At 45.2% G+C, this 20072-nt stretch overlaps 1 protein-coding gene across 2 annotated transcripts in view; it reads right to left on the reverse strand.

Annotated features, from left to right (window-relative positions):
* The window catches only part of filip1l (filamin A interacting protein 1-like), a 78684-nt gene that overhangs the window by 51332 nt on the left and 7280 nt on the right, over nucleotides 1–20072 (reverse strand). Inside the window, exon 2 of one of the 2 annotated variants that reach the window (XM_080834834.1) lies at nucleotides 957–1303. In XM_080834834.1, the coding sequence (XP_080690960.1) occupies nucleotides 957–1301 (345 nt within the window). In that variant the 5' untranslated portion in view covers nucleotides 1302–1303. Of the gene's footprint in view, nucleotides 1–956; nucleotides 1312–20072 lie in introns of both variants that reach the window. The other variant, XM_080834833.1, reaches the window with a different exon arrangement.

Here is a 20072-nt window from a genome sequence, read left to right on the forward strand (position 1 = left end):
GCTATCTGGGAGATGGATTAACGTTACCCCTCTGCTCCTCTCCTCTCCCCTCCTCCCTCTCCCTTGCATTTCACAAGCCATGATATGTCCCCTTTTTTTCCTCATTCTTTTCTTTTCTCTATACTTTTTCCCCGTTCTTTTTAATGGCTCTTCCTCCTTGGTTCATCTCCTTTTACAGGTCCCTGTCCTAGCGGTGTATGCTCGAATCATCCCTCTCTTGCTTCCACACGCAGCCTCTGACGTGAAAACCGCTCTGCTGTTTTACATGCCAACAGTCCATCACCATCACAAAGGAGTTCAGTTCTCCTCAGCAAATTGAACTTTTACATTTCAACATTTTGTGTAAACATTCAAAAAATGTCAACTGTGACCCCTGTCCAGTGTAAATGTTTGTTTGCCAAGAGACACGCCCTCAGACCATTGTGTGTGTTTGCAAACAGTTGCATTGAACAGTTTGCAAACTTTTGCCTTTGTTTGCTATTTTGAACGCACCTCATGGTAAGGTTGGTTCACCAATACAGACATGTCTCAGTTCCAATACAAAGAAAAGCACTTTGTGAGAAAAAAAACTGGTTCTACCAGCATCTAATGTCCAATTGCTTTTCATCTCTTCTACAATGGTTGTGATTTTTGTTTTGTCAATACAAAAGCTACAGTACATGAGTGTTTAGTACTATTCAATGGCACTCATCTCACAACTGATTTCTATTCAGTTTACTCTACTCTACTCTACTCTACTCTACTCTACTCATTTTTATTTAAGATCCTGCTCATACCATAATGCAAATCAATTCCTTTGTTCATTCAGACCCCACCCCCATGTGTACATGTTCTCCCTATGTGTATTGTTTGTGTTTTTGTATTTATTGTGATTCATGTTTGTTTGTAAGTATAAGCTACTGGATGACCTTTATTTCCCTCGGGATCAATAAAGTATCCATCTATCATCTATCTACCTGTAGCTCTCCCTCCAGCATGCTGAGCAGAAAGAGGAGGTCATCACGTGAGAGGTCCCTGCCCTTCCCTACTGATGCCGCCCTGCCTCTGGGTTGCCCGCTGCCGCTGCTGTGCCCGCTGCTGTGGCTGCTGCTGCTGCTGCTGCCACTCTTGTGTTTCTTCTGGACGGTTTCCACGTCATCTGGTGGTTCCCTGTGCCAGGGCTGCCCAGGGCCCCTTCCGGAAGGTTCCTCGCACTCTGCGGCCCGCCGGCGGGATCCGGTGTGCTCCTGCTGCTGCTGCTGCTGCTGTGACAAAGGCTTGGCCTGGGCCAGGTCCTCCACGCTGTTGCTACGGGAACGCATGGCTGTTTACCTGGGGATAGGAACACAGGTGGAGATTTATGAGTGTCACTGTAACAGTGTGTGTCTATGTGTGTGTGCGTGTGTGTGTGTGTGTGCGTGTGTGCGTGCGTGCGTGCGTGCGTGCGTGCGTGCGTGCGTGCGTGCGTGCGTGCGTGCGTGCGTGCGTGCGTGCGTGCGTGCGTGCGTGTGTGTGTGTAAGGGCACATCTGAACGAGAGAGAATAATCACAAAAGGATCTGATCCAGCAGGTGCTGCCTTAAGAGGCCCAGGCCTGGGGGTTTACTCTATTAATCTATCACCTGTGGCAGGAACAAAGATTGCTCAAGCTCCCAACAATAGCCAGCCCCATTTGTGTGGGACAAAGTTTAAACAGCAGAGGCCTAAACAAACTCACACTCTCGTAGAGAGAGAGAGAGAGAGAGAGAGAGAGAGAGAGAGAGAGAGAGACTGAGAAGGAGAACCAGTTTGGACCCATCATGCTGTGTTTGATCAGTAATTAGGACAATATGTATTGAGCGTGTGAAGTATGATGTCATTGTGAACGTATCAATGCATAACTGTAAGATTATGTGTGGGAGGAGAAAGCAAGAGCGAGAGAGAGAAAGAGAGAGACTGAGCGAGAGAGAGAGTGAGTAAGAGTGAGAGAGAGTGAGCAAGAGAGAAAGTTGGAACAAAAAGAGAGCGAGGGTTAGAGGCAGAGAAGAGAGAAAGAAAGAGAAGAAAGAATGAAAAAATGTGAGGAGAGACAGCAGGATGGAGAGACAGAAATGGAAAGGGGGAGAAGTGATAGTGCAAAGTGTATAACAGGGACAAATGATGAAGAAAGAGAGAATGGGTAGAAGGATAGAAGATACCAGAGATTAGGAGAGAGAGAGTGGGATCATGAGAATGACGGATATGGGTGTGTGCGTGTGGTTGTGGTTGTGTGTGTGTGTATGTGTGTGTGTGTGTGTGTGTGTGTGTGTGTGTGTGTGTGTGTGTGTGTGTGTGTGTGTGTGTGTGTGTGTGTGTGTGTGTATGTGTGTGTGTGTGTGTGTGTGGGGGGAGGTGGTGTGGGGGTGGCTGAGTGCTTGAGTGAGTGTCTATGTACACACTTGCGCACGCAGGCCCCTGGGATGATTTAGCCATGATGTCATTTCACTGCCAAAGACGGCTGCTGCTAATCCACTCTGAGGTCTGGAGCTCTGGGCAGGATCCGGGGGCCGTCGCTGTTCTCCCAGCCCCACGTTCCCTCCCCTCTCTCTGGCAAAAAAAACCCAGGGCCTCAGGGCCCCTCCACCAGCCTTCTCTCACCACATCATCCATGAGTAAGTCTCCGTGGTGGGGCGTGATCAATAAGGTGGCATTACAAAAGCAGAGATTACTAACGAGTCTGTCGTGTAACAAATCAGATGTGCTGTACAGTCATGGCCCTCTCGGTTTCCTGAAGCAAGAAAGATTGCGCAAGACCTCTTGAGTTCAGGCAGGGATACAGGGTTGAGATGACAATTACTCAGCCTTCAAGTGTGTATGTGTGTGCGTTTGTATGCTTGAGTGTGTTTTCTGAAGAAAGAGTGTGTGGTGTGCATGTTTCTGAATGAGTGTGTGTTGGACGTGTGCCTTTATTCCTGAGAAAGGGTGTGTGTGTGTGTGTGTGTGGGAATGTGTGCATTTCTGCGTATGTCAGCCTTTTACTATGACATTAGCTGCAGGTTGTTTTTTTTACAAGAACAGAAACAGATTTTTGAAATAAATTCTGGCTTGTCTCCATATCTCCCTTCTCTGAAAAATGTCTCCCCAAAAAAAGTGTGTTTTTAGAACAAACAAAGGCCTGTGCCACTGGGGTGCACTCTGCTAGTCCTTAAAGGGAGCTCTCCCCCTTCAAAGTATTCCCAATGACGACGAGAAATTGTACCCTACAAGACTGTCAACCTTTGCCCACTACTTGAACCAAACTGAAGGGCCCCTGGTTTACTGCTGACCTGAACAGTGTTTTCTCTGTTACCCTCGTCAATCTTCATTGATCACACGTCCAGTAGGACTACATACAAAAACTTCTATCTCGTGAGAAAACCAGTTCCAGATTGAGAAAAAAGGTGCGGTGACTAGCATGTTTGCCAAAGGACGCAGCTAGCAGGAGAGAGAGTGTTGTATTTATCTACAGAAAGTAGGTGTTTTCTTTTTCAGCTTCAGAAATATTCAGTGTTGTATTCTCAGAGGAGGACAAACATGGCTGCTGAACACCATGTTCCCTCATAGTTTCAGTGTTAGCACATTTGCTCAAACTAATTGCCAACTAATTAGTTTCCATATGAGGCAAGAGGCTTGACCTTTGCTTGTTCTTATAATAATGACTTGTTTGTGTGTGTGCGTCTGTTTTTGTGTGTGTGTGTTTGTGCTTGTGTGTGTGCGTGTGTTTGTGTGTGTGTGTGTGTGCGTGTGTGTGTGAGTGTGTGTGTGTGCATACCATCCATTAGTCCATCATCAGAAAAACCAACAAAGGAATGATGTGAATAACTATGTTTACTTAGAATTTTAGCACGTTTAAAATCTAATGCAAATATCGGAGGAAAATCCTCTAACACTACTTTAACACGCAATTACAGAGACACTTATGTTCCAAAGAGAAATATTTGCTATGAGGTTTGTTTACACAGCAAGCATTTATTTTTTTCCTTTCTCTGATAAATGAAATGAACTTGTGGTTAATCCGCAGCTTTTAGGGATCTAGCGTCAAACCAGCTCAGGCACATCCCCCTATGGTGTTATATGATCTGGAATTCCAGCCAATGAATGACCTAATGAGAAATTGCTGCTCTGACTGTTTGTAAGAAAATTACCTGACAAGCGTGGTAATAACGCAGGCACGCGATGTCCACCCACACACACATAACATAGACACAAAATCACATATATTCACACACACACACACACACACACACACACACACACACACACACACACACACACACACACACACACACACACACACACAGACACACACACACACAGACACACACACTGATTGCATCACAGTTTCATGTGTATATGTGTCTGTGTGGTTAAGACCGAGCACTCTAACAGCAACCCCCCCCCCCCCCCCCCTTCTCTCTCTTCCTCTCTCTTTCTCTCTTTCTTTCTGTGTCATTCCTCAAAACTGATTAGGGCCACAGTGCATGATGCAATAGGCCCTGCAAGCAGAAAGTCCGATAATGTCTAAAGCAGGCTAGAGATTGGCATAGCTCTGCCACCACATCTGCTAGAGGAGCGGAGACCCAGTGGAGATTCGGTCCTGACTGAAATACCTGCTCCGCGGACGGAGGCCATATGGTGGCTCATCTGTGCCACACTCTCTGGCTCTCCTAAAGGCCACAGATTACAGCATAATGTGAAAATGGCCAAGTGTTACTGGCCTATCTGCTCTTTTACAGGGCTTATCGCTCCACAGGTAATGGACCAGAGAAAAATGTGACTTTCAGATGTGGATTAGGAAAGGAAAAACAAGAGGCTGCCTTTTCTCTTGCCATGGTTCATGACGTTTTCTAGCAGTTTTAGCCAAGATATTTGGGCTTTAATCCTTCATTCTTATTTTTTTTTTTGTGTTTGCATGGTGGACAATGTCAGAGAATATCCCAAATTTAGATGTGCATTTATGTGGCCATAATTTAGAGGGAATTTATTTAGATTGTATCAATAGGATGAATATTCCTTGATTGCTAGTTTTCTTTTCTTGGTTGTTTCTTTCTTTCTTCCTTCCATACAAAGACTCAAATCCCTACACGTCCCGTACACAGAATTTGCATTCATGGGATTGGTGCTATGCCCTCCACCTCTTCGGCACCCTTTGAAGAGGCAGCAGGTCCTGGCAGCGCCACATCTCCATCCATTACCACATGGAATAAAAGTTTGTTTAAGGCACATGACCTCTGCCAGTGTTCCCTCGCTTCCTGTCTTTTTTTCTCTATCCCTCCATTCTCCCAGCCCTTAAAATCTCCTCCCCCTTCGCCTTTTCTTCTCTGTCTTTACTTAGTGATGTCAGCTTTTGATAAGGATGTGTCACACATGTGAACTCTTGTTTGGGGTCGCGGGTGCGTGCGTAAGACTGGAAACTGCGCTTAGGTAATGTCCCAGGAAACAGCGTGATCCAACATTAGCAGCAGGTTCTATAAAAGCCTTGATGTACCCCAATAAAAAAGGCTCTTTCTCCACTGACTCCAGATCAGATCAGGATGTCTACAGAGGGGGTCAACAGCACTGTTCAACACTCAAGTACCTTTACCAAAGCTCTACATGATTGAGAGTAATAATTTCAACAGTTGTGTACAAAGAACTACGTGAACCACATGAGAACTAGGAGAAGTAATTGCTGGTTGGTTTGTAACAGAATAGTTGAGAACAGATTAAGAAAAGAACACGACAGGCCCTGAGAACTATTCTGAACAAAGCAAATCTCATTAATGTTACATTTATGTGAGCAAGCTGTTTGCGGAGAAGGTGTTGCTATGTTGCTGGCGGAGAGCCGAGGTTAGTGGGGCCGTGTTTTTTTTCGGAGCGAGCGTGTGTGTGTGTGTGTGTGTGCTGTTGTCTTCTGGATGACACCCCGCTCTCCCCCGTTCTGTACCCGAGAGTCAGGTCTAAAGTGAGCACAGCTGCCGGGTTCGTTTTGACGTGCTGAGAAGCGGTCATGGCCAAATGGCCTGGATGGTGTTTCAAGTGCTATGACCTCTTCTGCAGCAGGACTACAGTACAGTTTTTTTTTTATCTTTGGGTATTGTTTTACACCAGACACTTCTTAAACACAATTTTCAATTTTTTTTATTTTGTTTTATTAAACTGTCAACTTTTGAAAAATTGAGTTCTGCTGACATGCATATTCTGTATTATGTTTCACTCTGTGTGTCACACAATCACATTTTTTCTTGCATCCGCCTCCCTAAAATCTTTTTCTGTGAAAGTTCCCTTGCTACAGTAATATACATCCATTATGTAGCTTCAAGACTTCCTTTTTAGTTGCAGGCAAAAGCCTGACGTCTTTGGTTCCACAACACCACATATAAAGTCTGACATACAATAATATCTATCAAATATGTTAAGAAGCACTTAAGAATGGACCATTCTTGATAAGTAATCTAGGTGATAAAGTTGAATGACAGAAGTGATAACCAGAGTGGTAAAGTTGAGAAATAAGAAAACACTTAAAAAAATAATACCACTCAATATGTGAACAGTTTAACACTGGGAAGAAACAGCTAAAACTTGGGTTGGAAGACGTAGATTATTAATTCAAACCATTGATGAAATGAAGATAAAGCAATAGAGTTAAGCGCTCTTAATGCACCCACAGCTTTCCCAATCAATCAGAAACTCTTAATCTGGACCAGTAATGTTGCAAAATGCTACATAATCATAAAAAGAAAAAAACATTTCTGTCTTTTTGGCTTAGCAGCTCTTTCTATCCCTCTCCGTCACGGATAGGGGGAAATGGACAGCGTTAAATGTCATTTCTGCGATGCTCAGCGCTAATTCCCATTTAAACATCATACTTTATGGGCCAGGATGTGAAAATGCCCTCCCTGACATGGGAGCATGGTGTGATGTAACAGTGCTGGTAGGGATAGGCGCGCTCTACTTCAAAAAATATATATAAATACGTTTTCGGGTGCGAGTAAAAGAATGTTAACTATTAGTAGAATAAAAACCGCACTCTCAAGCTTTTCTCTTTAGAAATAAGACCAGTTTATTTTCGTACAGACGCGTTTCGGCCTTACGCCATCGTGTGAAAAAGAGAAAAGCTTGAGAGTGCGGTTTTTATTCTACTAAATGTAACAGTGCTGCACATATGCTTAGACAACTCAACCTGCGTGCTATCTGATTATTACCGCGCAGACCACCGACTCACATTAGATGCTCATGCGTACACAGGCATGTATATACATGTACTGAGACTCACACACCTCCCTGCACACGGACACTCTGACAAACATACATCCATGCATATATGCCCACACACACACACACACACACTCTCACTCTCGCATACATACATACACACACACACACTCTCTCCCTTTTCTCTCTCTCACGTACACACATACACACTCACTCTCGCTTTATCTCTCTCACGCACACATACACACACACACACACACTCTCTCTCTCACGCACACACATACACACACACACACACATACACACACACAGACACACACACTCCCTCTCACTCTCTTTCTCACACACAAACACACGCTCTCTTTCTCTCTCTCACTCATGCACACACACACACTTTCTCTCTTCCTCTCTTTCAGGCACACATACACATACACACACTCACACACACACACACACACACTCCCTCTCTCTCTCTCTCACACACGCACTTTCTTTCTCACTCACGCACAAACACACACACACACACACTCACACACACACACACACTCACACACACACACACACACACACAAACACTCCCTCTCACTCTTTCTCTCGCACACACACACACACACACACACACACTCTCTCTCTCTTTTTCATTTTCAATCACACACACACACACACACACTTTCTCTCTACCTCTCTCACGCACACATACACACACACACACACACACACACAGACACACACTCTCTTACGCTAACATACACACGGTGTGCTGAGCAGAGGAGACAGCTGTACAGGAGAGGCATGTTCCCTGTAGACTACCAGGGTTGCTGTGATGACTTGTCTCAGCGGGAGGGATGGACAGAGGGGTCGGGAGGTTAGCGTGCAGGTGTGCTTCTGGTACACACCTCTTCCTGTCACACGTACACACATGTGTGTGCACACACACTACAGTAACACACACACACACACACACACACACACACCTACACATCACACTTGCATATACACACATACACACACACATACACATAAACACATGTATAAACAAACACACATACAAACAAACCCACTCACCAATCATCCTCTCTCCTGGACATGAACACACACACACATACACACACACACACACACACACACACACACACACACACACACACACACACACACACACACACACACACACACACACACACACACACACACACACACACACACACACACACACACACACACACACACACACGCGCAGACTGCAACAGTTAAATGACTCATTCCAGCAGTCTTACGTAAGGGTGATTGCTGTCAAATTGATTGAGAGTGAGTGAGTGAAAGAGAGAAAGAGAGAGAGAGAAAGAGAGGAAAAGAGAAACTCTCTTTCTACCTGGAGAGCTAAGTGGAGTAAACTAGAGAGAAAAATAGAAGGGAGGAAGACATAAACTGGGAAACAGATAGAAAGAGACAGAATTGGTGGAGAGAGAAGGAGAGAGAGGAAAGGTTGGGAGAAAACGATAGGGGGCAGAGAGAGAGAGAGAAATGGAGAGAAAGAGAGAGCACATGGAGGGAATGAGAGAAAGCAGGCTGTAAGTTTAGTATGCTCCGTCCTCTCTCGTCTGGTCCTGCTCCAGCAGGTACCACTCTGTTCCCATGGCTTGTCCAGCTCTACAATGAGTAAAACACGGGTCCGTCTACATCATTTTCACTCTAATGCATTAAGTCCATTTGCATTTAGGCAAAACAGCAACAGGAAATTCCATTCCAAATAGTCCTATTGTTGACAAACCATTCAGTTTTGTGAACAAAAACTACGAACAAAGAATACCTCACAACTACGTGACGTAATCCGAAAGTATTTGCATATTTTTATAGAGGCCATAGAAAGACATATAAATTACTACTAGCTTCAACTTGGTTGAATAGGATAAGTATGCTATGTATTTTAATATGCCAACTATGATGATATAATACTACAGTTATGATATGGATGGTCAGTATCTGCTACAACTCTCATACTTCTCTGTTATAAGTGAGCTCATTTTTAGCTCATCCCATGCTCCTCGTAGCCAAAAAGGGTATTAGTAATACATTACTCCAGAAAGACTTAATTTCATCTAGAGGTTACCATGGAAGTGTGACTATTGCTACACATGCAGTAACCCAATAACCTCCAACCTACATTCCTGTGAGGGTGTAGGCCCTTCCTTCAGTGTCACAATATTGTGAATCAGGGTCATGTGTTCAAAGCTCATACAATGCCTTCTGTGGGAGAAAAAGAAATGGTGTAGCCATTGGGCTTTCACAGTTCTACACTGAAATCTGAGAACAACTGCTTGGAGAAGTAAAATAGTATAACTTGACCCACCGCTATTACCGTGCCAACAGCTGTGTATCGGGTTCTAGAGGTGAATAGCAGAGAAAGTAGATGAATGCACTTGTCTTTTATTTTAGTGTGTAACTGTAGCGTCTTTTATTCCAAGATTTATGACAACTATCATCCCTTTATTGTTGGGGTTTTCTCATTCTCTGATTCCTGTGGTGAAATATGCATTGGAAGAAGTGGCCTTGCTGTGCTGATGTATAGTTGCTGATATATTATATAGGCAGGTTTATTGTTGTGCTCTCGGGAGAGACGTGGGTACCTTTCTGCATTGTTGAGCTGACGGTCAATAACAATCTGTCATATTCTTTCACTTATACTCACACATTCATGCTAACTTTTTTTCTGTCAGACAAACGCACTCACACACACACACACACACACACACACACACACACACACACACACACACACACTCTCACACACACACACACACACACACACACACACACACACACACACACACACACACACACACACACACACACACACACACACACACACACACACACATAACGCATGTGTTTGCCTCATAAACACAGAGGCTCGAGAGATGATCACCTCCTCTAAGACTTTAACACCACACATTAATCATTCACCATCTAACAGGACACAACTGTTGATCATTTTAACACATTCACAGCTTTACGAGGTCGGCCGGCAAAGCTCCAGCCGCCCCCCCCCCCCCCCCCCCCCCCCCCGCCCCAGCTGGGTCTGGCAACACATTGATCCGGGACAAAAGTTCACAGCAGATCCAGGGCATCAGGAGTCAGCCTCGCACGTAACTGACAGCTTTTTCGCGCCGTCCAGCTGACGCCCTGTCAGATCGAGGCTGGGGGCTCTTCCGTCAGTCTGGAAGCTTCCATTGTGCTCGAGGTGTACTGTACTTCTATCACTTCCTTCCAAAATCTCGCACCATTCCTCCACCGAGCGCATTCTGTGCATTCTTTCGTGGGGGCTGACGGTCTGGCGGTGAGGCCTTCAGACCATCTCACAACAGCACACACTACTCTTTCAGACCTTGTGTGTGTGTGTGTGTGTGTGTGTGTGTGTGTGTGTGTGTGTGTGCATGTGTGCATGTGTGTGTGTGTGTGTATGTGTGTGGTGTGGTGTGGTGTGGTTGTGTGTGTGTGTGGTTAGTGGTGTGTGTGTGTGTGTGTGTGTGTGGTGTGGTGTGTGTGTGTGAGTGTGTATGTGTGTTTGTGTGTTTGTGTGTGTTTGTGTGTGTGTGTGTGTATGTGTGTGTGTGTGTTTGTGTGTGTGTGTGTGTGTGTGTGTGTATGTGTGTGGTGTGGTGTGGTGTTGTGTGGTTGTGTGTGTGTGTGGTTAGTGGTGTGTGTGTGTGTGTGTGTGTGTGTGTGTGTGTGTGTGTGTCTCTGTGTGTGTGTCTCTGTGTGTGTGTGTGTGTGTGTGTCTATGTGTGTGTGCACAGTTGATTATCATCAGCCCTTAAACTTCGACACATTCTCACAGCTGTGCGGCGTGAGGGTATTTTATGATTACGACTCACCACGGATCTCACTTTCCTCAACCTTGCAGCATGCACTTGGTGTCTGCAGAGACCACAACCTCTGACTGGGTGTAGGGCCTGGTTCAGAAAGTACTTTAGTATCAGTATTAGTGGCCTGGAGTTTCCTCCTCCCCCTCCTCACTCCCCCCCCCCCCATCGCCTGGACGATCATTTCCAGAAACTGAAGTGTTGTTTACTAACAGCCAGGATATCGCCATGGTGATAGGGGTTGTCTAGGCAGCCATTCGTAGTTCAGCACGGAGGTGACGGCAGCTCCATAAAACTGTCACCAGGCTTCCTGCTCTATTGTGCCGGATTGGTCTGAGAAATTCCTGAGACTGAGGTAAAAAAGATGAAGTGGACACAGACATGCGCCTGTGGCTGCTAAAAAATCCACGCATGACGTTCAGATCCAGTGCACAGAGTGTCTCTACATATTAAATAAATCAATTGGGTTTTTGTTGCGCCAAAAATAAAAAAATAAATAATAATAAAAACAGCTTCACCCGACAGCAAATAGACCGCACTGGCCAAATTAACAATGGGCATCCTGCTAAGAAATGCTTGTGTGGTTAGATTGCAACTCTGCATTGGATTTCCTAATTAACCAAGGGGGATTAATATGCCGTCATTATATACTGGAGGGGACTTTATGACTTTATGACCAGTTCCACAGCGTCCATCTGCATTATGTCCCCAGCACACACTATGAAGTGTGTGTTGCAATGTGGGAGAGGAATAGGCAGCAATACTCACTCAGAGCACAGCACAACTTTGTCATTGTATACCCCCTTTGTCCAACTTTCCAGCACTTATAATGTCAGCCCACACACACACACACACAGCTGTAAAAACACACACACGCAACAAACAAGCTGCTGGAGCCAACCTCAGCACCACATGCTGCACTCACAATGGAGGACCAGAGGGAGACCATACGGCACTGCCATGACATGAGCATCATGTGGAAGGATGGATTACACAGGGACTGCACTGCAGAGATGAAGCATCAAGGGTCCAAAAGACAGAGAGAGAAAAAGAGAGACAGATGGAGAGAGAGAGAGAGAGAGAGAAAGACAGAGGGGAGAGAAAGAGAGAGACAGAGGGAGAGAGAGAGAGGTAGAGAGAGAAAGAGAGAGAGAGACAGAGGGGAGAGAGAGAGAGTCAGAGGGGGAGAGAGAGAGAGAGAGGGAGAGAGAGAGAGTCAGAGGGGGAGAGAGAGAGAGAGAGAGAGGGCGAGAGAGCGAGAGAGAAAGAGAGAGAGGGAGAAAGAGAGAGAGAGACAGAGGGGAGAGAGAGAGAGAGAGTCAGAGGGGGAGAAAGAGAGAGAGAGAGAGAGAGAGAGAGAGACAGAGGGGAGAGAGAGAGAGAGAGTCAGAGGGGGAGAAAGAGAGAGAGAGGGAGAGAGAGAGAGAGAGAGAGATGAAGACACAGAGGGAAAGGAGTTACAGGAAGACACGAGGGGAGGTAGTGACCAAAAGAAATGCACGAAACCACTCAGGACAACCATTTTGCAGCCAAAACAAATTCATAAATCAGCAGCTAGACTCCGGCCCTCTCAAGTAGCGTGTCAACCATCCGCAGACAGAAGGGGACAATAGGCCACTTCCCCTCCTCCCTGATGTGAAAGGGAACACGGGGGGGAGAGACGGGAGTGGTTGTGCCTGCGCTGTGCTATGATAGGTTGTGGGATATGGGGTTAGCTAATGCAGGAGAGGTTTGCTTGCTCTGGGATGCCGTCCAGATACACAGACAGACACACACAGAAACACACAGTGGACTGGACCCTGGCAGGCTGTCAGTGTTTCTCTCCGGGCCTGCCTGAGTCCTCTTCTGTGTGTGTGTATACTGTATGTGTGAGGTGTGGTTGCCGTGGGAACACGCTATATCACCCAGTCGCGTGACAGGCCAATCCAGATGCGGAGATGCAGTGCCGAGTTCTTATAGGGGCGTGAGGGAGTTCAGGATACTGACATTAAGTGGCTGTGCTGGTTCATCACATCAGTAACACCATGGAGAGGTCTAAACACCTCTAAACAGCCTCGGAAACAGATCAGGCTGGACATCCTTCGGAAGGACACCCTTCATGGAGGTTTTGAGTGGCTTCATAAACTGGTATTGTTGGTCATTGTGTCTTTTATAACTGAAGTAATTGGGCAAGGCAAGTATGCAAAACCCACTGTTATGAGCTACGTGTGTTGATAAAATGATAAAGATAAATACAAATTACAATTAGTGACAATTTGTACAATGTGGAACTGATTAATTCACACTATACTGTTTCTAAATAGAGGATGGGTTAGGCTTAGGGTTAGCCTTACACACACAAACACACACACACACACACACGCACACACACACACACACACACACACACACACACAAACACACACACAAACACACGCACACACACACACACATGTACACACACACACACACACACACATGCACACACACGAACACAAACAAACACATATTTATGCTGCACTTTTTGCACGGAAATCTGTGCCTTTCCATATTACAGTGCAGTTCAACATCTGTAGTTATTTTTTGGGAGTCTGAGTTTGGGATATACGCTTTCAGTAGCTGGCACGACCACTGCTCATCTTTAGTTACACACACTCACACTCTAACCTTTCCCTTACGCAGGTGGCACTGCCATGGAGGACCAGGTCCGACAATTTCTACGGCCCCGTCTGGCGGTGTCGGGTGTTGACACCCCTTACCCCTGCAGCTTTCACACCACACAACTGACACCAACACCACAGGAGGGGTGTGTGAGTGTGTGTATGCGCTGTCTGTGGTGTGTGGAGTGTGTGTTGGGCGTGGGGTTGTCCCATAGATTTTTACAGATGTCCCACTTGTAGTTGCACTTTCGCCGGCGGTCACCACCAAACCGGGACTGGCTTCACGCCACTATAGAGCGTGAAGCTCTTTCTGGCTTCAAAAGCGCTGATTCTGCGTAGCTCAGGAGCAAGGTACTAACAATACGAAGATCAGGGGAGCATAAAGTACACGCTGATGAAAAATGTATATCCGTATTGCACTGTAAGTCACTTCAGATATAAGCATACAGTACATCTTATAGATAGCTGTGACTGTGACTGATATCTGTGACTGCTGAGCTGGTATGTGGGCGAGGGCCATGTTCTGCGCTGGTTCGTGAAGAGGCAGAGCTCCTCCCAGCGAGGGGAAATCCCCACTTCCTGGGGCGCGAAGCTGGGGGCATCGAGTGGCAGGTGTAGACAGGGCTAGCGGGAAAGGTGTGAATAGCTGGGATGGTCTGTCACCGCAGAGATGGATCATCGGACGGACTCGAATAGGGAATCTTCTATCCCGCGGCCTTTTCCCTCGTCATATGATCTGACCTTGTAGCACACACACACACACACACACACTCACACAGACAGACACACAAATCCATACAAAGTCATGTACACACATGCACACAGACAAAGACACAAAGCCATACAAACACTCACATACACACACCTTTCCAAATTCATATACACATACGTACATATACTTTCAGCACACACACCTGTATGCATACATACACACACATACACACACATACACACACACACACACACACACACACACACACACACCTGCATGCAAACACACACACACACACACACACACACACACACACACACACACACACACACACTCACAAAGTGAACTTTCTGGATGTAACCAGATAAAGAGCCATGTGCAGTGTTTGGAGTGCTTCCTAAAGACCCTAAATATGCACTGCTATTCTTGGAGGACTTGTCTAGCTCCTTTTCACAGCTTGAACACACATCAGAATATTACACTGAAAGGGCTGCATCAGCAAAACACCTCCCTCATGAGTCATGCAGGCACCAAAAAAGTCCTTATCTGAGCACACACGTTCCCTGATGCATAATAGACACGTGGAAAGTTATTTGCAATACATTATCGTTATATGTTGATATAAAGCAATTCGCGTAGTACGTAACGTATAGCAAATTTGAAAAAGCACCTTGCATTGTTAGCAATAATCAAATTAGTCATAGCTTATTGCACCAGATAGAAAGGCAAACAGAGAGAAACAATGATACTGACATATTTAGCATTTCTTCGGATCACCACTTAGCATCAGTGGTATGCTGTCTCCCTTTTCAAGCCCTTTCTGTTCTGTCTGCCTTTTTCAGTTCTACCAACAGATGGCAGCACCTGGTCAACAACCGATCACAATCACTGCAAATACTGGCAAAGCACAGACAAAGCCGAAGGTCTAAATTTACAGCATCTCCTAGCAACACAAAGTACACACCACAGACACACACATATTTGCACCCTAATGACCTTGGGCCTCGTTACAATCTGGGCCATGGGCAGCAGCCTCTGCAGGGGGCAGCCACAGCATTCGAAACCTGCCAATGTCTTCCTCTGGCACCGTCTCTACGAGTCTAATGACTAATGAGAGACTAACTGTTTCATCAGCCTTTTTTCCTTCATAGTGTCCTTCTTCTTCTCTGTCTGTTATTGCTATGAAATGATGTTCTTTGGAATAACCTTAAAGAGCTTCTAGGGTGTTCCGAATGCATCACATTCAGTTCATCAGGATGGAACTTATAAATATAGACCTATATCCTATATATACACTGTTGGTCGATGATTTGAATTATAGATGGATTAAGTGTGACGTGGAGGAGTCGTCAACTGCTTCCTCTTTTTCTGAGATTTTGAGGGATTTTCTGTAGTAAAAGTCTGTCTACCTTTCTCTCCCTTTCTCTATCTGTGTCTTTTTCCCTCAGTAATAGGAAGATCATACATGCCACCGGCACAGAGCAAAGGCTTCACAGGTTGCTGAGCCGCGCATGGCTTTGACAAGAGGCCTGACAGCATGGGATTAACAAGGGAACGAGGTCACACTTCCAGTCACAGTCTGTTTGGGTGTGTGTCTCCGTCCTTCCTAGACACAAAAACACACACACACACACACACACGCACACGCACACGCACACGCACACGCACACGCACACACACACACACACAAACACACACGTACACACACACACACACACACGTACATACACACACACACAAACCTCTTAACCCACTACCTTACGACAACCACTCTTTTCATCACCAGATGTCAGTATGAGCTCTTTTCCATTTTCCAAAATGTAACTTACTAGACCATAAAGGCATTTCACCTTCATTTAGCATGTTGTTATGGCAAATAGTGCCGTTGTGTTACATAGATCATGTAAGGTAGACAGTCTGACCTCTCCTCTAGTAGATCACCATTCTTATTGTCAGTGAAGGGTTCTAAGCCTTCAGCTTGATCCCTTAGTCCCTTCTGAGGCAGACACAAGCCCCTTGCCACCAGCAGACCCCTTTGTGTGTGTCTTCATTACATGGCGGACAGATGATATCTGTAACTCATCCATTCTGGCCATATAGATATTGAAGGACAATATGTGTAGCAAACTGAATGTAAGTTAAGAGTTCTGCCCCCTAACTGTTGATAACCTGAAATCATTTTTAGGATGCACGTTGTATTCAGAGCCTCTTCTACATGCACAGCGTAATGACGTCTATGATGTCTAGAGACAATGGTATTGGTGAAACGACTATTACTAAACACAGCTTCCTCCTGACAGTTTCATGATATCTATCAAACTAATCCCAACCCTCAATGACTAACTAACAAAACTTGCATGTTAAAAAGACACTGGGCAAAAGAAACAGAATTTGTCAGGCCGAAACATGACTAACCTTAGCGGGAACGGAAGAGCACCCCGCGCTCTAGTGGTTTGGTCGCATCTGTGCCACAGCTTGAGCACGAGCCCGTGTCTACATTAGCGTTATTGATTTTCAGCAGGCACGCAATCATCTGCCTAAAATCGCAAGCACATGGGCCTGATGTTTTATTAGACTAAAATTCATCATGGGACCAGCTTCATCAAAGCAACTCAGAGATACAGCATTCGGACAGCTGCTGTTTGCCTCAATAGAAGCAAGTCTGCGGGTTTGAAAGCTGGCATTGAGGAACATTTAATTATGATTCAGGTGGTAAATGTTCTTGGTAATGACATTCAGAGTCGTGGAGGACCGCACATGTACATTTCCTTAAAGAATCTCATTATAATATGAACTGACATATGCTCAGAAAAAACAAGCCGGCCCTCCAAGAATATGTTCATGGCTACTTGTGCTACCCTACGTAGATCCGCACTTACAATTTCAGGCCAAATTGAATGGTCATTCACAAACAGAATTGAAACACATACACACAGACACAGACAGACACACACCACACACACATCAAGGGTCCCTGCAGTGCACAGCTGCACACAGAAGGTACACACACACACACACACACACACACACACACACACACACACACTCACACACACACACACACACACTTTCTCTCTCCTGACATATGCTGCTGTGAGCTGTCTGCATGTTTTGTGTCTCTGTTTGCCCAAATTAAGCCTGGCTGCTTGGCACAGTGATCCCCTTTCGGCATTCCAGCGTTGTGTTTATGTGCCCAATCCTGCATGCGGATGATCACCCTGTAATCCATGCCACCCCATGGCCCAGCAGCTATAATTAGGGTCACTCAATCCACCCCCGACAGCTCCGGGGCAGAGGGGGCGATAGACAGCCCGTCCCAGCGAAGCATCCAACTGGGGTAAAGTATGGGGGCGAAAAGTACCAACAACTTTGGGGGAGGGGGGGTGGGGGGGTCCACTCTTTCTTTTTTTCACATAGACAAAGACACACAAACACACATGCACATGCACACTATAGAGGGGCAAGCATCTCTGAAATAAACAATGATAAACATGATGGCCTGGTTCATCATCATCGGTCTTGGTCACATTCTTTTGGGCAAGGTAGATTTAAAAAGAAGACTTTTTTCAAACCTACTGTTCAATCTGCAGAGTGGTTTTAAAGAAAGACTGTTGAACATGGAAATCTATGGCATGTGGAAAGACCTGAGAGCTCTGAGTGAAAGAGAGTAAATGGGAAAAGTGTAGGGAGGCAGAGGACGCTAATACCATAATGAGCCGAGACGTGTGCGGCAGCCACGGGGGTCAAGTGTGTTCTCTCATTAGTCCATGATTCATGTCCTCCTGTTCACAAACACGTGTGAGAACCCAGCGTGCGATGGAGACGTATGCATAATTAAACACACTGATCCATTAGGTTCCAGTGCCGACTTTAATCAAGCTAATTGCGTATCCGCCAGGCGATAAAAAAGCTAGTAGCAGGCGAGTAGATACATCTCATTGACTGGGAGCTAATTAGCTCTTGATATTCAAAGGTGGAGTCAGTGACCCCCAGTGAAAAACACAGACTTGACCACTTTCACTGCCTGTGTAACAGTGGAGGTTTGGTCCACTTGCACACGTTTTGATTCGATACATTTTTATAAAGGCCTATATACCAGTTACAAGCCATGCTATTGGTTGAGGAGTGACCTCTAGTGGATGTATGGGTAGAGCTGCTTGGCTTCCCTCCCAGTTCAGAGGAGTAGAGCCAGTGGTAAGTTGTTTATAGAATGCACACCCAGGCAGTTATTTTAGAATCTTACACACGACATTCTAAATCAATACTAATTGTCTAGAGGTGCATATTCTTTTCTAGTATGACCAATATAATGTAGTCTTTTGGTATTTTTAAGGGATTGAGCATTGAAGCTTTTAATCAGACTGTGAATAATGTGACATGGGCTGTGTAGCTAGAAATTTCCCTTGCGTACTAGCGTATACTACTGTATTTAACCAACCCATGCTGCCGTGCTACAGACTCCAATCTTTTTTTTGTCATTCAAACCAGGTTCATAAATCACTGAACCACATGTGTTGCGATTTACTGTGGCAAAACACAACACAGAAGAGTAAAGGCGGTTTCTATGATGCTGTGACCCAAGACATCATTTAGTAATCAAGCATGTGTCTCTGTCTACCTGTCAGTTTTTCTAATATCATTCTTGTTTGCTCTGCATGTTCTTCATACTTCTCTGTGGTGCTTTCATTGTAACAGTCTTCTGTTCCACCTCACTGACATTTGTCAAGTTCTGGAATCCACGGTGGTGCAACTGTATTTTTTGCTTAATCCACAACAGCCATGGAATGGAGATGCCTCCTATGAACAGTAAAGCTCTCTCACAGTGTGTAAGCACGCATTTGTGGTGGTGTGTGTGTGTGCGGCAGGGTGTGTGTGTGTGTGTGTGCACATACCCTCACATGCCTATCACAGAGTCTAAGGTTCAGCTTTCCTGCCTTCATCTGTGGAATCAATAGGTCATTAAGACATCTGTGAGAAACACACTACCTCCTGAGTATGAGGAAACAGACCAGTGCAATTACTGGATTGGGAAGCTGTCTGGTAACTAATGGATGCCAATTCGCTCCCTTGATGGCAATCGATAAATCAATGAAAGTGCCCCAAATTGATATATATGGTCTGTCTGGGTGTGCATTGATCAGCTCTTTAAACCACTTATTCCTGTTGACAAAAGTGTTAAGATCAAGAGACAGGCTTGGAATCGAGCTTGCATGTATATTTAATGTTTCACATTTAAGTTGAACATGTAACCAGCATCAGGGAATGAGTTAATTCCTGCCGTACAAATTCTTTCAATTAGTGTATTGGCTACGGAGAATAAAAATGGATTCAGATTTGAGGTTGGAGTTAGGATCTTGTTATGGAAGAATCTTTCTGACTCTTGACAAACACTTGAGTTAGGCTTAGTGCTCATATACAGGTTGCTGAGCAACAGTTAAATTCCTCTTTCCAATTTGTTGACTCTATAATAGGCCTACTATCCGGTGGGACATTAGCTTGTAGCTATAAATGTGTTGCTTTGTTACATCAGAGTATTTGTCAGATTTTAGAGTCAGAGTGAACATAAGGTGTTACCTTATGGTGTCACTTGCTGTACGTCTTATAATAGCTGGGCATAAATACATTTATGTTTTGTATTTCTAACTGTATATGTGGTAAATATTGCACATGCAATTCATAACAGCCATTA

The sequence above is a fragment of the Sprattus sprattus genome (genome assembly GCF_963457725.1).
Source record: "Sprattus sprattus genome assembly, chromosome: 3".
NCBI lineage: Eukaryota > Metazoa > Chordata > Actinopteri > Clupeiformes > Clupeidae > Sprattus > Sprattus sprattus.